General features: G+C 46.4%; 1 protein-coding gene and 1 long non-coding RNA gene across 13 annotated transcripts; both read left to right on the top strand.

The window, feature by feature from the left end:
- The first annotated feature begins 231 nt into the window (after positions 1-231).
- LOC120673246 lies at positions 232-4,424 on the top strand. Of its 10 annotated transcripts, none has more exons than XR_005674598.1 (5): positions 428-1,250; positions 1,670-1,766; positions 2,143-2,328; positions 2,411-3,175; positions 3,386-3,693. It is a non-coding gene; the product is annotated as an uncharacterized LOC120673246 (long non-coding RNA). The 10 variants fall into 10 exon arrangements; XR_005674594.1 differs by having other exon boundaries at positions 429-1,250; positions 1,670-1,729; XR_005674593.1 differs by adding an exon at positions 4,206-4,418 and having other exon boundaries at positions 232-2,328; positions 3,386-3,468.
- Positions 4,425-4,838: 414 nt separating this feature from the next.
- On the top strand, positions 4,839-11,380 carry LOC120673245. Of its 3 annotated transcripts, XR_005674589.1 has the most exons (5): positions 4,844-5,782; positions 5,880-5,938; positions 6,047-6,709; positions 9,826-10,963; positions 11,049-11,380. XR_005674589.1 is itself a non-coding variant. In XM_039954004.1 (4 exons), exons 1-4 carry the CDS (start codon positions 5,332-5,334, stop codon positions 10,807-10,809), a joined length of 2,154 nt encoding a protein of 717 aa, XP_039809938.1. In that variant the 5' UTR covers positions 4,839-5,331; the 3' UTR covers positions 10,810-11,343. The 3 variants fall into 3 exon arrangements, 2 of the variants coding, with proteins under 2 accessions (XP_039809938.1, XP_039809937.1); XM_039954004.1 differs by having other exon boundaries at positions 4,839-5,782; positions 9,829-11,343; XM_039954003.1 differs by having other exon boundaries at positions 9,826-11,343.
- The last annotated feature ends 485 nt before the right edge of the window (positions 11,381-11,865 follow it).

Below are 11,865 nucleotides of genomic sequence, written 5' to 3'. Positions count from 1 at the left end.
AACACCAAAACGTCTTCAAATAAAAAAGTGCTCGATATAAAAGTTGCTCGAAATTCAAAGTGCTTCTACAATTCATTTATAAAAATAGCTATACAACTGCATGCGGAAAAAAAAATCAAGCATATCACGGGTACATCCACTGGCCACATTGCCGCGAGGTTTTCTAGTATCATCCGGTCTGTACACTTGTCACTGACATCTGATCTGAGATGGTCGTACGACATCTGGCATTTCGTGTGGGACTCCGTAGCCTCTCGCTGTGGCCACGTCGGCTCAAATTTTTTTGGCCATGCGATCTCGTTCCGATGGTCTCGATGCCTGCTCGTCTGTGCTACACAAGATTTCTTCCGTTCACATGCTGCAGTGCAGGTCAAGCACATCTTCCAGAAAGTTTTCGTCTTCCTTCCTCTCCTCTGCGCCAAAAGATTTCTTCCGTTCACACACAGCAGTGCTGGTCAAGCCCATCTTCTGGGAAATTTCCGTCTTCCTCCCTCTCCTTCCCGATAGTTCCTCTGATGTCTCAAGCTCCGCCCTCTTCTCTGAGCTCGTCTTGTGGTCCTCGCGGCTCACGGCGGCGGCCTCGCCTCGCCTCGCCGCCTGCCGTCGCGTAGTCCGCGCGCCCACCTCCTCCTGCACGGTTGCGGCCTCTGCTCCGTCACCCGGATGCCCAGTTCCGTGCTCCAGCCCCGGCCCAGTCGACGACCTGGACCCGCAGCTGCTCGGCGCACTCTGCTGCGCCTCGCCTCGTCGCTTGCCGCCGCGCAGTCCACACGCCCACCTCCTCCTGCGCGGTTGTGGCCTCTGCTCCGCCGCCCGGATACCCGGTTTCGTGCTCCAGCCCCGGCCCAGTCGACGACCCGGACCCGCACCTTCTCGACGCGCCCTGCTGCGTGCACACCGCACAGCAACTTCCGCGGGGCGCGACCCTACCTCTGCGTCGCAGCGGGAGAGTTCGCCGCCGCTGCCATCGCCTAGGTACACGACGAGTTTGCCACTGTGCTGTGCCCACGCGTGAACCGATGGTTTTCGCCTTTACGCGCCCACAAGCTAGGTGTAATCTCCCTGTGTGCTGTCGCCGCCGTGATGGGCAGGCCACAAGGAATTCCGCGCCATCCCCTCTGTCGTGGCTGCGCCCGCCTCATCGGCCATGTTCTCCTACACACCGTCGCCCTCTGCAGCTGACGCCTCGACGCCGTACGTGGTCGACGACCATATTTGGCCGGGGGATCCTGCTTCACTTGGCTTCTATGGTAAGTTCTTCCTCTTCCTTACTACTACTGTCGCTTTCTCCTTTGTTTCCTCTCACTTCTTCTTTCTATGATATGAGGATCCATTCGATTGGCTGCTCCTATGTAGCTCGAACATTGATTCAGGCGCTCTGCAACGTGTGTTTCATGCCCATATCTTTGGATGCTCAGATCAAGTTTCCGTCCTTTCGATTTTGCTTGTGCTCATGCGGCTTCCAATTACTCCCCCCCCCCCCACACCCTCCTTCTATGTTCTTTTCTTTTTTATAACAGATTCTTCACATCCAGATTGGTTTTGTATTTTCTTCTTTCTTTGATTTCAATCTCGATCTGATGTTTCTCCTCATTGTGCCTTCTTCCAATTTCTCCTTAGCGTTTTTCCAAAGATTAAGTTACAGAATATGGTCTTCCTATTTTTACAGGTCCTGCAAAAGCACCTTTAGAGGTATTTGTGTCCTTCCATGCTGCTCAAGACATTGGAGGTACTATAAGCTACTTTTCTTCAATCCTATTAATTATGTGAGTTCTTGGACCATATTTGCACTTACTGTCGACTTTCTTCCTTGTTTCTTTGAAAGATAAAGAATTGATATATAAGCAGATGCTATTACCTGAGGGCATAAAAATAATTGCTGATACAAGATTGTAGATTTATTGGTTGTGAGGCTAGAAACACCAACTTACTTCTGTAACAGGGGGAAGAAATCAATATAGTATGTTATTTTCTAATTGCCTGAATTTTATATGGACTCATTAGAGGGCCTTGTAGCTGATGCTCGAATCTGGTTCTCAATTTCTTATCAAGGATAACCACAAACTTGAACCCGAATCATTAAATTCTGAAAATAGCTTTCTTTGCTTTGACTTGGATTTGAAATTGAAACAACATGTGCAGGTTTTGAAGGGCTTGTCCATATAATGAAGAAAGGAAAGAGAGCATAGATTAAAATTGTCTCTTTCAACAACAAAGCAATTATTGCTGGAAATAAATTCAGCCATTCCTTGAGAAGGAAAAGCAAAAGGAAAAATGAACCTAGGGATTCCATCAAGGACATAAGGGATGTTAAAGAGCTCCAAGATGGTGAGTCATTTCGCTATTTCTTATTTTAGTGGATAAATTTGATTGAACATTTGTCCTCATTGTATCTGCCTACACCATGCAGGAATTTCAGAGAATGCATTCACTTATCCAAGCAGGTACTAAGGTAAAAAAAACTACATTTTCCAGCTAAATCATTTTCTTATGCAGATGCATTGAAATTTTCAAAACAGAAGAAAGAAGGGTGCAACAATATATTCACAAACTAATTATGCCTAATATTTGCTTATACCATTTTTCATTGCTTCTTTCACATATGATGCCTAAGTGTGACCTGCTTGATTAAGCATATTTTTATGACCAACCCTTCCACCAGCTTGACAGGCCAATTTGATAGATGGGTCAGAGATACCTGTAGTTTTTTGTCCCGTGGCCTTTTCTATTTCAACTTCGACTAATTTGTTTCCACACCACAACATGTATTTTTCCGGATGAATATACTGAAATATAATTCAGAGTTGCTACATCACATTGTTTCTATAGGAGTTTAATAGCTATTGGACCCATTCCCTTTCGGATGTACAGACCATCTATTGTTCATATTCTTGTCACTGTTTATGCTAAATTTGTTTAGTTTGATACCATTGTTAGATTAATACCATCGTTGTCCAGTTTGAAGTTTGGTACTACTTTGTTTCTGCTATGCAGGTACATCGTTTTGGGACATGTTTACCACCTGGAATCTCTCAATATGATTGCAACTTTTGTAATATAATTAATTCAGATCAAACTAATAGGTATAGTTTCATTTTTTTCATATGATCAGCCACACAGAGAGAATATTCATGCAATGAACTGCTAGATCAGAAGAGCTTCCTATTGTCATCAGGTTGTTCTTTCTTATTCTCTTCGTGCCTTTACCTGCCATTGGATTCATTATGACATATATTTTACAAATACTTTGTGACCAGTTTTACTATTCTATTTGGCAAATATTTTCTCCAGTATGATACAAAATTAATTTGACTTAACTCAAATTTATGGTTCTGTAATGTATGCACCCAAAATTGATCTATCACTTCCTTTTCCCCGTATGCAGTTGGAGAGAAAAAAAAAGATTCTACATTTCTACTGCTACTATAGCCTGTTAGGAGAAACCTGAATTGCGGCTTTTAAAGTTTGGTAAGTTTATCTACCTTTTTTTTATTGAATTTTCTTATTCACCTAGATGAAAGGACTGGTACCAAACGTACACACCTGACAAGGCAACAGGACTGCTTGCCCAAGTGTCCTTCGTGTAAAATTTCCTTGCGTTCATACTTAGATTGAACCTTGATAGTACATGAGGAAGGGCAATTTGTTTTCTTCATGTTCACATTTTGATTAAGGAGCAAGGATAGTTTTTTTCTCCATGTTCACACGTTGGTCAGTATATATGAAAGGTAGGAAAATGTGTAGAAGCTTGGCTTCTTTCGGATCCGGTGAAGAAATGAAGCTCCATTTTACCATTAATAAAGGTAAAAAATGGTTTTCCCAGCGGCTTGAAAGCAGGATCATCATGATGCTCACTTCAGGTACATTAATTTGGAATCGCATGCTAACTGCCAAGCACCAGAGACTAAATGCAAATTAGAATACGAGCCACTTTCCTGTTGCAACTTTTGATGCCAACAGCAATATTTCTTGTGAATTCTATTGAGAAGATGTGGCACAATATTGAACCTAGTCTGATGAACTTTTGATTTCAAGTCACAAAAAGCTATACACAACAAGAACATCCAGTACTAACTAGATCTCATTTGTTGATGCAGTACCAACTACTTCTATCGCCATATATTTTAAACTTGGTTTCTGGATATGTCAAATCATCAAAGCAAACATATATAAACCACTAAATTTTTCGATCTAAACTTTTGCAGGATATTTATGTCTATATCATGAAAACCCCAAGCCATTCTTAACAGACCATCCCAAAACAGCATCAACTATGGCTTAGCTTAGCTTAGATTATGTGGTTGGTATCTTCGACCTTTTTGCTAGAGCATCAAATGTTTTGTTGTAACATAAATGTAACCTACTGTCTATTATAATTCTCGAAAAATAATATAGAATATTAATAATATAAGTTTCTACTCTGAGGTGGTACCTTATATGAAGGCGCGCAAATAAAGATCTACAAAGGAAGATGAGCACACTAAAATAAACCGAAACATTAGATCCCTGTATTTAAACATTTACTACAATGATAATTACCTCTTAAGATTATAGAGATAACTACATTCTATATCAAAGATAAATATTTGACAGAATACAAAGAATCTATGCGCGCGCAACGCGCGTGCAAGGGACTAGTCTAGATTATATTCCAGACCGCCGGTGGAAACAATAAGCTACTAAACACCCATGTTATGACAAAGACAGCGATCAACTAATCGTCAGATTGCCATGTCAAAACAAGATGGAGTACATATCAGCAGTAGTACATGGTTTTGTGGCCCACAGTATTGCAACCCCATTGTTAGGGTCCCTTTGTCAGACACCAACGCATGATGATGGCACACTCGTATCTGCAAACATTACCTCACATGTCCTATCTCCAGAAACACAAAAAAAAACTTTCTAAAAAGCAAGCTGTTTCCTGGGAAAACACCTAATAATTCCACGTCATCAGGGCACACCAATCTCCGCGTCCTGCCAGCAAGCAAGCACTTCTACATGAAAAGCAGAGTGTGTGTGTGCATGCGCCCCAGTAAAATCGCGCGCACATACACCCAAGTTCAAGTGTTCAACCCAGGTACTCAATTGCAGAGAGACCCAGCCCAGCCATCCAGAGGAGGAAGAGATTGAGGGACACTGGCCTCTCCTTTTCGTGTGGGGGTCTCTGATGCTTTCTTCCCCGCGTCCTTCTTCCATCCATGCACCAAGGAATCCAATTCTTAATCCAACTTTGTCCAAAAATAATTTCCTCGCACCAATTCCTCTTCATTTTTTTTGTTTCTCCTTTGACCAAGATTGGTGTTGGTGAGCGAGTTGACATATATACCCATGGGGCCGCCGCCGCCTCCTCAACCTCCGCACGGGCTCTGTTTCGGCGCCGCCTCGTGGACATGGGGAATCGGGGAGCAGGGCCGCAGCAGTAACGGGATGGAGGGGGGCGACGGCGGAGGAGCCGGGCTAAGGTTCCTCCTCCGGTTCGACCCGGAGAAGCCGGGGCTCGACAGGACCCTGCTCGGCGTCTCACTCTCCGCGCTGCTCACCCGCCTCCTCGGATGGAGCAAGGACGGCGGACGGGGGAGAGGGTCCCTGGCGATCGTGGGGGAGGAAGCTGCCATCGGCGGCTCCGGGAACGCTGCCGTGTCCGCCGCCGCGCTTGCCGCGGCGGTTTCGCTTTGCCTCGCGGCGGTGTACGCGTCTGAACAGCGCCCGCGCCGCGCTCCGCCGCCGCCGCCACAGCTCCGGCGGCGGCAGCGGCGGCCTCTGCCGCCGCCGGATTCAGGTGCGCGATTCGAGTGCTCCGTTTGCTTCGTTCGCGTGATCGCGTCTCGATCCGATGGTGGCGTTGTTGATCCTGTTTACCGTGGATTTTCCTGCAGCTGCGAGGCCTCGTGCTCTACCGGCGCCCGGCGACGGGCTCAGGATTCTGTCGGCCAACGTGAGTTCTCGACCCAACGACTTTCCGTTTCTTGATCGTGCCAGCTCGGCAGCTCCACACAGCCTTTGATCGTGTCAAGCTGATCCTTCAAAATTTCCGTGTGAAAAGGATGAATCTTCGGAGAACGTGATTCACGGCGCGTCCGTCGGCGCCGGAGAAGACGAGCCGGATATCGTCGCGCGAGTGGTGATCGAGGCCACGCCGCCGGCCGAAATCGCCGGAGCGAATGCCGCCGACGGAGCGGAGCCGGACGGGTCGGGGGAAGAAGAGCGGCGGGAGCGCGAGCGGCTGCGGGAGCTGTGGCTGTCGCTGCTGGAGCGGGAGCAGAGGCTGGAGCTCCGGCTGCAGGAGCTCGAGGGCCTCCGGGCGCAGGAGGCCACCGTGCGGGAGCTCGAGGGCCGCGTCGCCGCCGCCGCCGCCGCGGAGGAGCGGCTCCTGCAGCTGAAGGTCGCCACGCTGCAGGAGGAGAACGGGAGGCTCCGGGCGGAGGTGGAGGAGCTGGGCGCCGCCCGCGCCGAGCTGGCGCGCGCCAAGGAGAAGCTGCGCGCGATCAAGGCGCGGGTGCAGGCCGAGCTGGAGGAGGCGGCGGCGCTCCGGGCCAAGGTGGCGGAGCTGGAGAGGGGCGGCGAGGAGACGGCCGGTGCGCTGGCTGCGGAGGTCGCGGAGCTGCGGAAGGCGAACGCCGCGCTGGAGGAGGAGAACCTGGTGCTCGCGCTCAGGCTGCAGGATGCGCGACAGGCTGCTCCATCCTCTGTTAATCCAGCTCTTGAGGTAATTGGCATCTTAACTCAAGTATTCAGTAAAATTTAATCTTTCTCCATATTGCATGCATTGTCAGGCTAATAAATGTTTTTTTCTGAATTATTAGATGCTATTTTAGTTTATCTTATCATGATAGACCTTTTAAGATAGTACCTTGCGCGTTGTTCTACACCGTTGCCAAATGGTTGAAAAATAAGCAAAATATAAGTAATCAAGATGATTTAGGTGCCAATTATTTTCCTTGAGTCAGATATGAGACACTTTTCTTTCTCAAATAAAAAAGATGGTTTAGGTGCCGAGATTTTAGAATCCAGCATTCAAAATCTAGTTAGGGATCTAAACGCCCTAAATTTTACGCTCAGCATTTAATAATTTTTGAAATCTCTCTAGTTGACCAAAACTGATTCTAAAATCCAATGGGATCCAAATGGGGCCTTAATCCACGAGGTTCATAATGGACGGTTGCAAATTCTTATTCTTGCATTCAGGAATAGTGCCAACAATGCCTGAATTAAGTGATTTGCAGCGGTGCTGGTGAAATGCGTTTGTCGTTCCCTTATATCAGGAATAAAACGCTCCCTGAAAAGCAGAGGCTGGAATTTGTGCCAAGTTTCCATGTCACTGTCATAGCTTTAAGTTGACTAGGGGATGCCTTATCAAAGTAGACCACCACCTCATCCTGGGTGGGTTTTGTTATTCCAATGCTAAAGTCATGCTTAGAACCTTCCTGCTACTGAATTATTGGCGTTGGGCATGAACTTGGTCATTTTCGCCTTTGAATCTGTATCAAGCTTAGGCAAATTAATCTTCTTTCTCCTTGATCATGGGTGTCAATGGTACTTTTCCCGGCCAGCATATGCTGAACGTGATGGGTCATAAAGTTTCTCCGTGCACCTTGCTCCGTCAAAGAGTCGTTAGTTTGTTACTCGCTCAAGACCTTTCAAATGCTCAAAAGCCAAAGAAATTGCTATCAAGTGTTAGGTTATTTTACTCTTCTACCTGATTTTTTTTCCTCTCCCTCATCTCTATGTCTAGCAACATTCGATCTATTCGACTGGTTGTGGCTGATAGCTAGTGTTGATTTGTTATTAGACAAAAATACTGCTAGCTGATGGCTGATGCTAATTTGGTGTGAGCTGATGCTGATTTGATGTGAGAGAAAAGTTATGGCTGGCTGACAAACTAGCTGAACAGAGCGAATGTTTCTCGGTGGGTTGGGGTTAGTAATTAGGGACTTTTAGAGGTTATCTTTGAAAATTTTGGGGCTTTGGAAAGCCAAGGAGCAAAGGTTAGTCCAGCGGAAGAGGCAGCTGGTAGGCATGCAGTCTAGATGTGCACAACTCGGCAGCAAGGTGACGTGGGCAGCCCATGGGAAGGGTCGGGGAGGAGGCAACTTGCTACAATCGGTTAGCACGACTCAATGAGGATCCCAAGACAGGAGCCAATAGAGTTGTGTGTTGTTTAGACCAGTTTCAATCGGAGTTTCATGGAGAGTTTTATAGTATTAAATATCATCAATTTTGCTGACATGATAAGAAGAGAAAAGGATGGAGTTTCATGGGATGTGAAAAAAAATTCATCACCATGAAACTCATCTGGTACAGTTACCTAGTTCCCAGTTTAGGTAACTGTGTCCATAAAACTCTCAGACTGGCCTTAGGAGAGCGGGGTGAGGGAGAGCTGACAATGTTGTGAGTGGAGCAAGGAGAAAGAAGACTAGAGTAAGAAGGAAAATTAAAAGGAGAATATTGGATGGCATTAGGATGATAAGATCAAGGATCTAAAATTCAGACTTGTGAGAAAGGGTAAAAAATACAGGCCCAAATCAAAAGAAGAGGATATTGGCCTCGTTAGTTGGCTGTGTAAAGTTGTAAAAATGAAATCTTTGAATATTTGATATACTAAACATAGACTAATTACAAAACTCGTCTGTAAACTACGAGATGAATCTAATGAGCTTAATTAATCATCATTAGAGCATGTGTGCTGTAGCAATTACTGTAGTAATTTAGTATCTAATCATAATCTAATTAGGCTCATTATATTCGTCTCGCAATTTACAAGAAAACTATGCAATTTATTTTTTATTTTATCTAAATTTAATACTCCATACATGTAAGATTCTCTTTGATGTGATAGATTTAGAATTTTAAATTTTGCAACTAAACAAGGCCATTGTTCTTCCGTAGTTCTTGCATGCAGAACATTCCCTTTCTTTAAATCTGCTTGCAAATTTGTCAGAGCACGCAAATGACTCCCTCGCAGAGTCGCAGTATCACTACCGGCATTTAGCCCTTGTTTAGATGCACTTAAAATTCTAAAATTTTACAAGATTTCTCATCATATCGAATCTTTGAACGCATGCATGAAGTATTAAATGTAGCTAAATAAAATAACTAATTATACAGTTCGACTATAATTTGCGAGATGAATCTTTTGAGTCTAGTCAACCCATGGCGGAACAATAATTACCAATTACAAACGAAAGTGTTACAGTATTTTACACCCAAAACTTTTCGCATCTAAACAAAGCCTCACTTCTTTTATGCAAATTTTGATGAAGCGTTCGGTTCTGTACCTATCTGTAGCCATCACAAGATCTCAGGCTTTAAACACACACCAAATAAAGGAGAAGCGTTTCGACACCAAAAAAAAACAGCACGTGTGGTCAAGCAACATGCCACTCTAGTCAGTGCCATACGGCTCTGCTCTAAATTTGTTTATCAAAGCTTCTCAAACTGCTATATCTGGAAGCATATTAAGCATAAAGTTTTTGAAAAAATCTTTTCACATTTCAAATATTTAACATAGACTAATTACAAAACTCGTCTATAAATTATGAGATGAATTTACTAAGATTAATTAATTTATCATTAGCACATATTTACTGTAGCAATTTAGTGTCTAATTATGATCTAATTAGACTCATTAAATTCGTCTCGTAATTTACAAGTAAACTATGTAATTAATTTTTTATTTTATTTAGATTTAATGCTTCATGCATGTGTCGCCTATGGAATTTTGACTTTTGCATCTAAACCAGACCCAAATCAAATGGTAATCTGAACATTTCTGCGCTTGTAATCTTGTGTGCTATAATCTTGTCCTTTATTTTCCGGATGCAGGAGGACATGGCTGAGGAGGTGAGGTACCTGAGGGAGAGCAACGAGAGGCTGACGCGGCAGATCGAGCAGCTTCACGACGACCACTGCGCGCACCTCGAGGAGCTCGTCTACCTCAAGTGGGTCAACGCCTGCCTCCGCCACGAGCTCCGCGACCACGACGGCCGCCTGAGTACCGAGCAACCGGACCACGACGATGGCAGCGCCGGAGACGTGTCCGCCCTGGAGCTGAGCAGGAGCATGAGCTTCCGCTCCAGCGAGAGGGCCAGGCAGCTGCTGCTCCGGTACGGCCACCCCGGCCTCGAGGGCTTCGAACCCGCCCTCTTCTCCCCGCTGCACGAGTCGGTCGACGGCGACGGCGACGCGCGGTCGCCGGCGCGCAGCTACTACGAGCCGGAGCGGAGCCCTCATGCCATGTCGGAGAAGCCGATGTCAGCCGGCGGCGCCGCGGCGCCAGGGAAAAAGGCCGGGCCGCGCAAGCTCAAGTTCCTGGGCAACATCAAGAAGCTCCTCCCAGGCGGCAAGAGAGGCCACTCATCAAGCCACGGGCGCGGCGGACGCGACGGCGGCAGGAATGCCCCGGCGGCGCCGCCGCCGAGCGACGAGTACCTCGAGAAGGCCATGCGGTGGCTGTCGACACACGACGTGCTCGACGGCGACCACTCGTACGAGAGCACGCCGCTGTCGTCGTTCGCGCGGACGCCGCTGAGCAGCGTGACGACCGCCACGACCGCGGACTCGCGCGCCCGCGGCGGCGGCCACAGCGAGCACGGGGAGGCGGCGCGCCACCCGGAGGGTGAGCCGGCACTGCTGGCGCGGTCGAAGAGCGACGCCGGCAGGTCGTACGGGCGGGAGGCGAGCCGGTACCACGCGCTCCGGCCGGACCACCCGGCCTCCGGCGGGGTCGAGCCGGACGGGTTCCGCGCGCCGGAGAAGCGAGAGCGGCGGAGGCGGTCGGAGGAGCTGAGGAGCCCGGCGGCGGCATGATGACGACAGAGTGTGATGGTTTGCTGTATGCAAAAGGTAGGGTTTTTTTGTGAATATTTGTGATCAATGTTCAAGGGTGAACCTGGATCGAGGAAGTGCCATGGTGTTGAGCCGATAAAAGACGACGTGAGAGAAGATCGGCGCCCGCGATCATGTATGGATGGATCATGATAATAACATTTTGGGTTGCCAGATTGGCTGTGCTGTGCAGCTGATGTGAACTACTTCTGAACTCTCAGGACGCAGAGTCATCTGGGCCAGAATGTTTGGCCGGCTGTGCCTCTCACCATCCTCTGGGGTATTTGGGATGCTAGAAGTGACTTCGTCTCTTCCGTGATGAACCATTCACTATCTTGATCTGTGGGCGTACCCTTTGTAAATCCAGCAGACAAGCGATTCATTTATCGCTGACGTTTGCAAGCATATGCGTGCTTGTAGTCTTGTGACTCAAAAATTCTGATTCTCTGTTTGGGTTGATGATGTTTGGTAGAGCTTCTATTGCTTCTGATTCACTGTAAAAAAAATGACTCACTTGAAACAATTTAGTGTCGGAAAATGATTCTCATTGATACTCGAGGTTAAATTTTGAATATGAAGTGATTATGAGCCAAAAGCAAATTAAGAAAGGTAACTTTCTTTAAGCTCCCAACTCCCAATCCTTTAATTTATTTTTTATATAATTACTTCATGGAATTGGGTTAGAATCAGTTTTCTGTAAAAAAATGTTCGGCAAAGCTCCTTCCTAATTTATCGCACCTCATATTCCTCGTTTGCCTGAAATCAAGAAATTTTAAAATGACAGCGTAAAAAGTAGTCTCCATCATTTGTGAAAGCTACTAACAGTAACTTCAGCAATAACTTCTAAATCAAACTCTTAAATACTAAGAGCATTTCCAACAATACCCCCCAAATCATAGGCCTCATGTAGCCTTTGCGAGCTGGCCCCATCTCACAACCTCCAAATAATGCATCCAAATCTAGCAAGAGCCGTAATATTTCAGCTCTCATCCAAAAAGTTTAAATTAAAAATAAAAATCCTTGTCTTCCTCCTCGTGT

Source organism: Panicum virgatum, chromosome 5N (genome assembly GCF_016808335.1).
Source record: "Panicum virgatum strain AP13 chromosome 5N, P.virgatum_v5, whole genome shotgun sequence".
Lineage (NCBI taxonomy): Eukaryota > Viridiplantae > Streptophyta > Magnoliopsida > Poales > Poaceae > Panicum > Panicum virgatum.
The sequence above is the reverse complement of the archived record's forward strand: the minus strand, read 5'-3'. Positions and strand labels throughout refer to the sequence as shown.

Coding starts and splice junctions, on each gene's coding strand:
- LOC120673245 (XM_039954003.1), top strand. CDS start 5,332: ATGGGGCCGCCGCCGCCTCCTCAACCTCCGCACGGGCTCTGTTTCGGC. Junction 5,939..6,046: donor TCAGGATTCTGTCGGCCAAC/GTGAGTTCTCGA, acceptor CCGTGTGAAAAG/GATGAATCTTCGGAGAACGT. Junction 6,710..9,825: donor CTGTTAATCCAGCTCTTGAG/GTAATTGGCATC, acceptor TTCCGGATGCAG/GAGGACATGGCTGAGGAGGT.